Source organism: Agelaius phoeniceus, chromosome 15 (genome assembly GCF_051311805.1).
Source record: "Agelaius phoeniceus isolate bAgePho1 chromosome 15, bAgePho1.hap1, whole genome shotgun sequence".
Taxonomy (NCBI): Eukaryota; Metazoa; Chordata; class Aves; order Passeriformes; family Icteridae; genus Agelaius; species Agelaius phoeniceus.
The window spans coordinates 19,702,308-19,715,484 of NC_135279.1; the positions used below are offsets into that span (position 1 = coordinate 19,702,308).

Sequence of the window (13,177 nt, forward strand, 5' to 3'; positions counted from 1 at the left end):
GAGCCATCCACAAACACATTGTCTCCCTCAGGCCAGGGAATGTCCCATCAATCTCTCCCAGCCTGGCTCGGGAGCTCTGTCCCTTGAGTGCAGTCCTGGGTTCCTTGCCAGCCCCTCTCCAGGCTGTTCAAACAGGAGGCTGGGTTAAACCCTTGCCCTGTCCTCAGTTCTGAATCCTCCTGTGCCACTGAACAAGTTTCATACTGTAATCACCGAGCCCTGCTCATCCATTTAGAGGCTCTTTTGGATGTCAAAGCTTTAACTTGATGCCAGACTTGAACTCTAGGAGATCCTCCTGTTGTCATCAGTTTTCAGGCCTCTGCTCCCAGGGAAGCTGTGGCTGCACAATTCTGCAGACAATGAGGCTGCTCTCTGGCCACTGGGTTAAACATTTTAGCACAAGAATTCCTTTGGCAAGACCCTGTTTAACGTCCACCTATAATTCAAATTCTTTTTCCCTGTCTGGAAGGCCCAGGCCACTCGCCTCAGTTAATCTTAATTTTAACACTTGAAAATTCTGTGTTTCCCCCTTGTGTCCATCCATCCAGTTTGTTGACTGGCAAGATAGGAGTGTTGTAGGGAGACATCCTTGGCTCCAAAAGCCCTGCCTTTAACAGGGACTCAATACCAGGCTGTGAGCCCTTCCTTCCCTCTCTTGGAACAGGGTATTGCTTGTCCTGGTTGCTTTAATTTGTAGAGGCTCCATATCTAATTTTCTGTATTTCCCTGGGGCTGCCCACACTTCTGGGTTCACTTCAGCATAGGCCTTGTCAGACTTTTGACACAGAGGTACAACAGAACTAGCCTCTGTATCCCTTTTTACAGTATTAAAATCCAGCTCTCAAACTCCTTCCTAGTTAATTACAATCACAGGAGGAAGAAAAAGAAATTCATTTATTTCAAACCTATCCCCCACAGCTTCTAATAGTGGTTGAACAAATCATACCTGCTCATCTTTCCCACTCATTCCCTTAAAAATTAAAATATTCCTTTACTATTTTCCCCTTTAGGTCTAAGATTCAGAGCAGATTGAGAGGCCCCTGTGTCCATCAGGAAATGCCTCCTCTCAATGCAGACCCACCTGAATGTTCTCAAGGGCTCCAGTGTGGAGGGTCCCTGGTGTGATGGGAGCTGTGACAGCCCTGCCAATCCATGTCCATCACGGGCTGGACTTGCTGGTCCTGAGGGTGCTGCTGTCTCTGCTTGCAGTGTCCTTGTGCCCTGCAGCTGGAGCCCTGATTCCTTGCCAGGGGCTGTTTGGGTGGGCTGTGCCCTGCCGAGGAGGGCAATGCCTCTGCCGGGTGCTTGTGGCCGAGCCGTGCCCTGGGTGCCGGGGCCCCCTTGGGCCCTGGGGCTGATCCCTCAGGGGCGTTAGGAGCTCTGCCCTGGCCTTTGCCTTCAGCTTGGCCTTTTGCTGCTCCCTTCTTGCATTCACCTGCTGGGCCTTTGTGCCCAAGTGCTGCAGGGCCTTCTTCTGCCCCTCCTGCAGCCCCCCTCAGTGCCTGTGGGTGCTTGTCTTGCTTTACAAGACAGGCGTCTGCTTGGGAAGGCAGAAAAAGCCTCTCTTGGAATGGAGAATGCAAACCCCCTCCCTCTTAATTTTTAGGATAGTGAAATCAAGGGGCTCTCAGGCAAAGATATGGGATTAGGAATAACGGTTCTTTACTAGTGTGTATAATATAATAATAGTAGTGTGTATCAACAGCTCCGGCAGTGCCAACAAACAGAGCCCGGAGCCGGTCCCGGCCTTTCGGCCGCGGCGCTTTCCCCTTGGGTGCAGTTCCGGGCACGGCCGGCAGGGGCGCCGGTGGCTCCCGCGGGGCGGGGCAGCGCATCCCTGCCATGGGAACCTCTCTGAACGGCAATAGAGCAATCCCTTCATCTAACTCTTTCACTTTTTTACCTTCTGTAGCCTTTCTCCCGTGTTTTGAGAAAGAATTTGGAGAGGGCTGCCTTTTAACTGAGCTCCTAGTGTTTCGATAAGGTGCTTCCTGTAGAGAGAGGGGTTTTCCCTGAACAGCCGGAGCTGTGGTTACCAAGGGGACGTAACTCAGAGCAGGAGGGGTCAGGGGAGGATATCCCGCCGAGGCTCGGTGGGAGTGTGGGCAGGGTCTGCTGCCGGAATCGCCAGAGGGGGATCTTCCCGTGGAGGCCGAGCCGGAGCGTGGGCAGCCCCCACATGGCTTCTGGCGGCTGATCCGGCAGCTCCCGGCAGAGAAAAGGCAGGTGGGAGACCCCGGCAGCAGCAGCGGCGCTGCCCAGCGCAGCTGGCACGGGCAGGGCAGCCGGGGATGGGATGGCTGGGACCCGCCCTCGGTGCGGTCGGCGCGGTGACCTCGGCCCACGCGGCAGGACAGAGCAACCCCATCTTGCCCAGCATGGCCGGCAGAGCGGCCGCGGGCCGGGCAGTGGGGCCAGGGCACACAAATTCACCGCCAGCGCCGGGGCAGGTGGAGCTGCCCTGGGCAGTGAGCCCGCACCTGGGATGGAAACCGGGGCAGGCGGAGCTGAGGCGGGCAGCGAGCCGGGACCCGGGACAGGCGCCTCGGCCGCCAACGGAGGGGGCAAGAGCTGCAGAGGATCCCACTCTCTTTCTGACTTTTCCTCTTGTTCCCCTCCCTTTCATTTCCCCTTTTTATTTTCTTGGTTTTTTCCTCGGGTGTTTCTGATACTTCAAAGATTTTTATTCTCCTAAAATCTCCTGTCTAACATATGGCATCTTCTCTTTCTTCTAGATTAAATGGGGTTTTTTTCCAAATAAATCCAGAAGCTAACAAATCTAAACTTCTGCTTGGATATTTTGAAATGGTCGACGAGCTAACTCATGACCTCCTAATGTTGTTTTTCTCATCACCTTTTTATTTATCCTTTGGCAAATTAAGCATCTTTCAGTGACTTGCTTTGCTACACCAAAAATCCCAGTGCACCCAAAATTCCTTTAAAAATGATCACACAAAGCTTGAGTACGCCAGTGGGGTTTCTGATGCACGTCTTCTAATCTTTTCCTAGCAAGCACATTTTATTAAGTCATGTAGAAGTTTCTATTTCCCTGATTTATCTTGTTCATTTCCTATCTTGTTTAATTCTTTTTTCTCGGCTTCCCTAAACTTTGGAATTTCCAGTTTTTCCTCGTTTGGAGTTAATATTAAAGAAACTCTTTCAGCTCCATTTTCTGCTGCATCCTTAGCTTTGTGATCTGCCCCCAGTTTGCCCAGTTTGCCTCTCCTTTGGCCCGGGCCGGGTTCCCCCCGCCCGCAGCGGCTGGGAGCAGCCGAGAGCCCCGCGCTGCCCATGCCGACCTGGCCCGGCTCCATGGCCGCTGCTGCCGCGGGCTGCGAGGGCTGCGGGAACGGGGCACCGAGGGTGTGGCTGCTGCTGGGGGAGGAGGAGGAGGGAGGGAAGGGCAGGGATGGAGGGGGAGGAGGAGGCGGGGTAAGGGGGGAGGAGGAGGAGGAGGAGGAATGGAAGGGGCGGGATGGAAGAGGAGCAGGAGGTGGGGATAAGACAGAGGAGGAGGAGGAGGGGGGATGGAAGAGGAGGAGCGGGAGGAGAGAGAGCAGTGAAGGAGGCGGGGTTAGGGGGGAGGAGGAGAGGGAGGAGGAGATAGGACAGAGGAGGAGCGGGAGGAAGAGGAAGAGGAGGGACAAAGGTGGATCAAGGCTGAGCTGCGGGAGCCACGCGGTCTCGAGCCCTGCCTGAATTCGCAGCCCCCACCTGTGGGATCATCGCCCCCCCCATGGCTCCGGTGAGCGGGGAGGGGGAGCCCGGCCCGGATATCCCGGGGGGTCCCTGGGTTGGGTTTTTGGGGGGATGTTTGGAGAATGAAGAAGTCCAAGGCTGAGCGGAAAAGGCCCCTCGGGGGGACATCGGTGGGTGGCGGTGGCGGCTGCCGGCAGAGGCAGCCTGGAGGAGCAGAGCCCTGTGTCCCCCAGGAGGCCAAAGTGGGGAGGCCAGAGAGGGGGGAGCGCCGCCATTGGCGGGAGCCTCAAGAGCCTGGAGAGGGGCAGGGGGGACTCCTTGGAGCCGCTGCAGCGCAGAGCAGAGAATGAGGGGAGAAGGGAGCCCGGGAGCCCAAACAGCCCCGGCATCCCGAAATGGGGAGAGCCAAGAGGGGGCAGTGCGTCCCCAGAGACGGCCTGGGGGGATCTCGTTGCCCTTGCCTGTGGCACGGAGGCAAATCCCATGCTGTCCTTGTCCTTCCTCGCCCAGAGCAGGAGCTGAGCATGGAGAGCAGGGAGGACAAATGCCCGTGGCAGAACCTGGTGGCAGAGGCCGTTTTGAGCGGCTCCAAGGCGCAGGAAGCCAACGGGGAGGAAAAGGCCCGGAGATGCCGCACGAGGAGGGGCTGCAAACGCAGATGGCGGGGACCTGAGGGGGAAAGAGCCAGCCTGGGCCGGGAAGGTGGCCGAAGATGGAGCCAGAGCTCAGAGCTGGTGCTCCATGAGCAGCTCCATGATGGGGAGAAGCCCCACACGTGCGTGGAGTGTGGGAAGAGCTTCAGGTGGAACTCCGAGCTGATCAGGCACCAGAGGACCCACACTGGGGAGAGACCCTATGAGTGTGGGGAGTGTGGGAAGAGCTTCAGCCAGAGCTCCAACCTGATCAGCCACCAGAGGACCCACACAGGGGAGAGGCCCTATGAGTGCTCCAAGTGCAGGAAGAGGTTTCAGACCAGCTCCAATCTCCTCCAGCACTATCGGATTCACACAGAGGAGAGGCCCTTCCAATGCCCCGACTGTGGGAAGGGATTCCAGCGTAACTCCACCCTCGTCACCCACCGGCGCATCCACACTGGGGAGAGGCCCTACGAGTGTGATAAATGCAGGAAGAGGTTTCAGACCAGCTCCAATCTCCTCCTGCACTATCGGATTCACACAGAGGAGAGGCCCTTCCAATGCCCCGACTGCGGGAAGGGATTCCAGCGCAACTGCACCCTCGTCACCCACCGGCGCATCCACACAGGGGAGAGGCCCTACGAGTGTCCCCAGTGTGGGAAGAGCTTCTCCTGCAGCTCTCACTTGACCCGACACCAACGGAGGCACCGGTAAGGGAAGCCCTGCGAGTGCCCCGAGTGCGGGAAGAGCTTCGTGCGCTGCTGCAGCTCCATCCCCCACTGGAGGAGGCACTTTGGGCACAGCCCTGGTCACTCACATTCCCTGTGATCCATGTTGGGAACACTCCTGGCTGCTTCTCCTTTTGTTTGGCCTGAATTTTTTCTCTTCTCCATGTGTTTTCACTCCAAAAGCCAAGAGGGATCGATCTGTCACTTCAAAACCACTCAAATTCCACTGAAAATAACTGAATTTTAACCCAAAAAGGGTCAATCCTACCTCAAATTCCTTGTTCCCTCCTCAAAAAAACTCCATCCCATGCCAAACTCACTCCATTGCACAGCTGTCAAGTTGAGCTGGAGTTGGAAGGAGATTGGGAGAAGTGGGATCCCAATTTGGAGCAGTGGGATGGGGATTGTGTGGGGCTGGGTGTGTGGGATGTATTTGATAGCAAATAAAACTTTCAGAGTTACTGATTTCTGTCCTGTTCAATTTCAGTCAGTTCTGTTTGCAGAGTGCCACCTTTTCAGCTGATTCAATTCCTATAAAAATCCCATTTTTTAAATCATCGAGCCTCTAACAATTAAAAAAACAATATCCAAATAAAACCACGCACCCCCAATAAACCTTTTAAAAATAATTTTAATTGTTTTGGAGTACTTAAGGATGTTATTAAAGTTTAATTGTTTGGTTAAAATGTCTGAGAAATTATAGTGGTGTTTGGTTTTGTGTTTAGTATATTTGTAATATGAATTGTTTTACTAAGGTGTGTTAGATTGCTTGGTAGTTTCTTTAGATATTTTTTATCTAAAGTACATTAGTCATCGAGTTAAAATTTTCAAAAGGTATTTCTTGATATATAATTTGTTTATTTATATACATTGGTAATATTATAGTAATAGTTGTTGCTTTGGTTTGAATCACTGTTGGAGTATTGTAAAGAAGAGTTGAGATTTTTATATTTTATTTTTATTATAATTTTTAAAATTTCAATTATTATTTCTTTGTTTATAATTTTATTGCAATTTGTTGAGGGGATAGGAAGGACGTTCAAGGGCAGGAACATTTTTTCCTGGCTGGGAACTGGAATTCCAGACCCAGGGAGTGTGTGCAGGACCCCACAGACTGGGATCAAATATGGGCTTGGATCAAATATGGGCTGGGACTGTTTTTTAAAGGAACTTTGTTCTATAGTTTTTATTTCTGTTGTTAATTAAGCTCAGTGAAATAGCTGCTTGTGTTAAACTGCCTGCTTGGATGGGATAACATCCAATGCACACAGGATGAGGACACCTGTACAGATCTGCCAACTATCAGCACTCCCTGTCTGAAGGCAGAGTGCAGCAAGGCCCAAAACCTGGAGGTGATAAAGAGAATGGACTAAAACCACAGCCAAGGAATCTGCATGCTCTAAAAAGGCAGATGCAGGGCAGAGCCATGCCAAACAGTTCTTGGAAGATGTAAACTGGGTGCATCTTGGCACTCAGCCAGGAGCACCCTGTTTCCTTCAGGGATCCCCTGAAATACCTTTCCCCTTACATCAGCCTGGTGCATATTCATAGAGCCTCATGCACAGCAGCTGGGAAGGGTTTAACAGTTTACTGGGTATATTAGTGTTCAGAAACACATAATCACCAGAATGATTATATGCAGGTGCTTTTATTGAAGAGCTCTGGGTGTCAGGGGTACCAACCCAAATCTGACTCTGACATGGGTTTGGGATGAACATGTTTTTATATTCTATCCTTATATAACTTTCATGTTAATGATTGAACTTATATTGTTCTATTGTATACATAGATTTCAGCCAAGCATGGGCTCCTTGTGGCCCCCCTCAAACTTCTAACATAGTTCCTCATGATTCTTCTTATGATTATACAGTAATTATATTTAATTACTAAACAATCATCACATCTAACAATTATATCATTTATCATGTTCTGCTTACGCAGGTGCGATTTCACATGATCTGGCAAGCACAAAGCCTAACATTTTCAGAGTCTATTTTTGACATTTTTCCAGGGCCCCACTATCATTCTCCCCCCTTTGAAAGCATTTTCACTTCACTATAGGTGTAAATGTTTTCACTTGATACAGTCCTTTATTTCTCAATTTATTCTTGATGTTCTTCAAGTCCATGGTTGATGTAAACGTTGTCGTGGATGCTGTCACGCACTGGAGAACCAGAAGATGGTGGGCGTGGATCTCGTGTCAGTGCCTTTATTATCTTCTGGTTCCAGGACGTTTTCTTCTGTATCTCTCCTTTCAAGATGCTGTGAACTAACCAAATTGCTAAGAATACAATTAGTAAGATTATCACACTCTCAATGATAGATTTAATCCATGAACTCACATTCCACCCTAACCCTTTAAAGATTTTGCCTAGCCAGGTCGTAGTCAAATCCTTTTGCTCTTCTTGTGCTTCATGCTCTCTTTGTTTCAACTGATTGATGTCATATTCTACATCTGCAGTTACATTTGGGATGTGAACGCAGCAATGACCAACCCGTCCCTTTAAAAATCCACATACTCCATGCTCTTTCAGGAGTAACAAATCTAAGGCTAATCGATTTTGTAAAGTCATTTTTGTGGTGGCTTGTAATTGTATGTTTAATTCTTTAAATCCTTCCCGGGTGACTCTTGCCAGTCTATCTACCTGACCTGTAAGTTTGTACAGCATCTTCCTACTCTGATAGTTTGCTGTAGGACCAAGCAAAGACTCTAGGGCCCACCCAAATTTCACTCCACCAGAGGGTTCTTGCCAAGTGTCATCTGGATTTTCATTGTCTAGAACTTCTCATCTTGCTCTTATCTGCACAAGTTCATGTTTTCCGTTAAATGGGGACTTTTTCCAAATTGGAGATGAGGTTGGGAGGCCTAAAGTAATTTCCTTTACTTTCCCATCTACAGGCAGATGTGTTGTCCAGGTGCCATCGCTTGCTGCCCATACAAATTGTCCTGGACCTTGGACTGCACTTCTGGTACATCCTACAACTGCTTTATAATTCACTCTGCCTTGTTTATGTTTGATCCCTCTGCAAGCACAGCCAGTTTGTAGGGCTGTTGCCAGGGGTGGCATCTGCTTTATCTCTGCATCATCAGAAGTGCAGTCATAAGTTTTATTACATGCCCACCAACTTACTTGGTCTGCCCTCGTTCTGCTACTGTTGGCAGTGTTTGTTACTGCTGGATCTGTTTCATTCTCGGAGCCTTCCCACTTAATGCACCAAGGGGTGTTTGCCATACATTGGAATCTTTGAAGGATACTCACAGACCACGCACTGTCCCAAGGCTCTGTCTGCTCTTTCTGATCCTTGGCCTCACACTTCCATACCAGAGTGGTTTCTGTAACATTTTCTGTAATCTGTTTATAGTGTGGCAAATAGCATTGCCATTGTGTGATGCCTCCTGATTCTCCCATAGGGGTTCCTAGTGTGCCATCACTTTAGAACACAGTCTTTCTGGCCCATGGGTTTCATCCATGTTCCTATTTTCTCCCAAGTTTCCTTGACTACTTGCCTCGATTCGGGTACCTGTTTGCATGCAATTGTTTTGTTGTTTTGTATTTCAGGTAGTTTTGATGTTATGATTCCCCAATTTACTGGGTCTCCTGCTGCCCTTTGGTATTGGCAGACAGGCAGTTATTCTACAGGTGTTTTGTATTTGGCAAAGTCTTTGACTAATCCAATCATTACATTCTCAGCCCGAACTGCATTAGAAACCTTTATCACCTGTGTTTCTGTTTGTACCTCTCTCTTCATTCTAGAATGAAGAGTGGTTAGTTGATCTTTTTGCATTCCCCATCCGAAAGACATTAATGACCATACCATTGGCACAATTACTGATAGCATTCTCAAAGTGATTAAACACATCTTATCTGCAGCCTTGTTGGTTCCACAGTTTACACAGTCCGTGATCCAGGATGGATTTTCTTCACTCGGGTATAGTGAATCCAGGGGTCCACGCCGGCTACTTTGGCTGCTGTAAAGGTGGTCAGCAGTACCTGGTGGGGCCCACTCCACTTTTCTTTCAGCGGTTCTTCGTTCCAGTTCTTGATGTACACCTCGTCTCCTGGATGTATGTTATGAACTGGGTTCTCGAGAGTCAGCGGTCTATTCCACACGAGGATGCTCCGGAGCCGAGCTAAAGTTTTCCCGAGAGACAGAACATAATTATACACTTCCTGCTTTCCTGTGATGTGCACATTAGGGTTAGGCTCAGGAGATTCATATGGTTTCCCATGCAATATCTCATAAGGACTGACTGACATCCCACTCCTAGGCTTTATCCGAATCCTCAACAGTGCTATTGGCAAAGCCTGGGGCCACTGCAATGTGGCTTCTTGGCATATTTTACTGATTTGCCTCTCTAGTGTCTGATTCATCCTCTCTACCTGTCCACTTGACTGGGGTCTCCATGGTGTGTGGAGGTCCCAAGTTATCCCCAGCAATCTACTTACCTCTCTTACTACTGTAGCTATGAAATGGGGCCCCCTATCTGATGATACACTAGGGGTACCCCGAACCTGGGAATAATCTCCTGTAGTAACCACTTTACTGTTTCCTTTGCTTGGTTGGTGCGACAGGGAAGGGCTTCTGGCCACCCAGAGAATGTGTCAACCCCCACTAACAGGTATTTGTATCCTCGAGTTCTTGGCAGTTCTACAAAATCTACTTGCCAGTAGTCTCCAGGCTCTATTCCTATCCGAATTCTTCCTAGCTGTGCCTGTCGTCTAGCCACTGGGTTGTTTTTCAAGCAGATATCACACTTTGACAACACTGATTTTGCCATTGTTAACATCCATACCAAAATTAAACTCTGCTTTAGCAATTGTACCAATGCCTCTGCTCCCCAGTGACATTCGTTATGTTTAATTTGTAGAACTTCTCTCATTATCAAGGGGGTACCTCTATCTGTCCTTGTGCAGTCACATACCATCCTTCTGAATTCTTTTGTGCATGTAGCAAATGTGCCAGTCTCTCATCTTCTACTGAATATTTTGGTTCTGGAGGCAAATTGAATTGGGATACATTAAGCTAGAAAGGTATCAATGCCATTGTTGTTTGCACCTCTCGAGCAACCTGTCGGGCTGCCCAGTCTGCCTTTCGATTTCCCTCACAGATTTTGGAGTTTCCTGATTGCTGTGCTTTGCAGTGTATGATTGCCACTTGTTCAGGTTTTTGTACAGCCTTTATCAATTGCAGGACTGCATTCTGATGTTTAATGTGCATACCCAGAGAAGGACAATAGTCCTCTTTCTTTCCACAGTGCTCTGTGTACATGCACCACTCCAAAAGCATATTTTGAGTCAGTCCAGATATTTACCCTTTTCCCTTCACTTAATTCTAGTGCCCTGGTTAAAGCAACCAGTTCTGCCTTCTGGGCAGATGTATTTGGTGGTAATGCCTTTGCCTCCACTGCTGTACTGACTGTTGTTACCGCATACCCAGCGTATCTGGTTCCGTTTTCCACGAAGTTGCTCCCATCTGTAAACAGCTCCCACTCTGGCTGCTCTAGTGGGACGTCTTTCAGGTCTTCTCTTGCTGAGTAGGTGTACTCTATTACCTCCACACAGTCATGCTCTAAATGGGCCTTCTTCAGTTGTGGTACCTAGGAACAAAGCTGGATTCAAAAGGTTAGTTGTTTTTAATGTGACATCATCCTGCTCAGTCAGGACTGCCTGGAATTTCATCATCCTGCTTGGGGATAGCCAATGGCCCCCCTTCTGCTCTAAGACAGTGGTTACCATGTGTGGTACATTGACATCTATGTGCCTTCCCATCGTGAGCTTCCTGGCTTCTTGTATCAGCATCACAGTGGCTGCGACTGCCCGCAGACATGGAGGCCACCCGGCACTTATGCTGTCAAGTTGTTTGGAAAAGTAGCCCAGCGGCCTTTTCCAGCTTCCCAGACCTTGGGTCAGGACTCCTAGTGCTAGGCGCAGCCTTTCATGGACAAACAGCTGAAAATCTTTAGACAGATCAGGTAGCCCTAATGCTGGAGCAGTTGTCAGTGCTTCCTTTAATTTTAGGAAGGCTTCTTTCTGTGGCTTGCCCCAGGTGAATGGCTGCATCTTCTGAGCTTCACACAGGGGTTTCGCAATCCGTCCACAGTCCGTGATCCACAGGCGACACCATCCTGCCATCCCGAGGAAGACTCGCAGCTCATGTAGATTCTGGGGCTCTGGAATAGCACAAATAGCTTGGATACGGTTAGTGCCTAGTTTTCATTGCCCTTGTGAAATTTCACATCCCAGGTAAATCACAGTCTGTTGGGCAATTTGTGCCTTTCCTCTGGGTACTTTATAACCTCCCATTCCCAGTGAATTTAAAATCTCAATGGTTACCTTTATACAGGTTGCTTTTCTTCTGTAGCTATTAGTATATCATCAACATACTGCAACAACAGGTATTGGTCTCTTGGTACTTGCCCATTCTCGGTGCAAATCTCCAGCTCCTTTGCCAGTTGGTTTCCAAATAGGGTCGGCAAGATCTTATATCGTGTCCAGGTGAGCTGGGTCTTTCTCCCATTCCCTGGGTTTTCCCACTCACAGGCAAACAGTTTCCTACTTTCTTTGTCAAGGGGGATGCAGACAAAGGCATCTTTTAAATCAATTACACTAAACCACTTATATATCTCTTTTACGGATATCAGCAATGTGTAAGGATTTGTTACCACTGGAGAAATGTCCTTTGTGATTTTATTTATTGCTCTCAAATCCTGCACTAATCTATATTCACCATTTGGCTTCTTTACTGGATATATGGGTGTATTCAATTCTGATTCACATTCTTCTAAAATTCGGTATTTCAAGAATTTCTCAATAATCTTTACTTATTCCTTGCCGTGCTTCTGGTTTTATGGAATAGTGTTTGACTTGTAGAGCCCTCGCCCCTTCTTTTAATTCTGCATGCATTGGTTGTGCCAATTTAGCTTTCCCTGGTATATCTGTCTCCCATACAGAGGGAATCACTGCATCTCCTACCTCCCTAGGGATAGAGGGAACAGGTTTTTCTTTGATCATTAAAATCTCTCCCGTCTTTGATTCAGGTATTTCCATTATAAGCTTCCCATTTTCAAAGGTTATTACCGCATCAAGTTTCTCTCGCAAATCTCTCCCGAAAAGCGGAATTGGACACTCAGGTACATATAGGAATTCATGTGTTATAACTTTGCTCCCAAAACACAAATCTAGGGGTTGCAAGAATGGCCGTTTTTCCTCTTTCCCTGTAGCGCCGACTATTGTTGTTTGCTTGTCCCCAATTTGTCCTTGCAAATCATTCAATACCGAGTAAGTAGCTCCTGTATCTATTAGAAATTTGACCTCTTTATGTCCTAATTGTATATTTACAACAGGTTCCTGATCTTGTTCTACTGGCTCTGTGTCTAGTCAGCTGGTATACTCCCCCAAAACCATCCCCTTGGTAACCTGCTGGCACTGATTGCCCTGGTGAAACTGGTTGTTCAAGTCTGGACATTGTCTCTTCCAATGCCCCTCCCGCTTGCAATACGCACATTGATTTAGGTTTAACCCCTGCCTGACTGGTCTCCTATTTTGACTATTCCTGTTACATCCCCTGAAATTTGGGTTCCCTTTTCCTTGTATTACTGCCAACAGATTCTGCTGCTGCCTTTTACTAGCTTCTCTTTCGCGATTGTTATATACCTTCCAGGCTGCCTCAAGTAGCTTATCCAAATTCCTTCGTTCTTCCCCTTCTAATTTTGCAATTTTCTACGAATATCGTCCTGTGACTGGCCCAAGAATATGAGAGCGAGCTGAACCTTTGCTTGTTCTGTGTCATTTGGAGATCTGTATATTTTCTTGCTACCTCCTTAAGCCTCTCCAAAAACGCAGTGGGAGATTCCTTCCTGTCGAACTTCGTATAGTTTAGACCAATTTATAGTTTTGGGCACAGCAGTCTGAACTCCTATTTGGATCCACTCTTGATATTTCCGTAGTCTCCCCATACCGCAAAATAAATTAGGGTCCCAATTTGCATCCTCAATTGGGAAATTCTCATCTAAATTCCCTGTTACGAATCCGTTTCTGATGTCCTCTCTTACCCTTTCTTTGGCTGCCTTAAGTACCATCTCTTTCTCAGTAGCATCCATCAAAGTATCTAATA

The 13,177-nt window shown here is 48.2% G+C and overlaps 3 protein-coding genes across 3 annotated transcripts in view; 1 reads left to right on the forward strand and 2 right to left on the reverse strand.

Annotated features, from left to right (window-relative positions):
* LOC129126570 (uncharacterized) overlaps positions 1–13,177 on the reverse strand; it is a 246,689-nt gene that overhangs the window by 158,632 nt on the left and 74,880 nt on the right. The gene's annotated exons all lie outside the window — the stretch shown is intronic.
* The window catches only part of LOC129126568 (uncharacterized), a 250,177-nt gene that overhangs the window by 126,037 nt on the left and 110,963 nt on the right, over positions 1–13,177 (forward strand). The window contains 1 exon segment of the mRNA XM_077186300.1: positions 4,450–5,007. Within this exon segment, the coding sequence (XP_077042415.1) occupies positions 4,450–5,007 (558 nt within the window).
* LOC143695314 (uncharacterized) overlaps positions 1–13,177 on the reverse strand; it is a 193,055-nt gene that overhangs the window by 104,833 nt on the left and 75,045 nt on the right. The window lies entirely within an intron of this gene.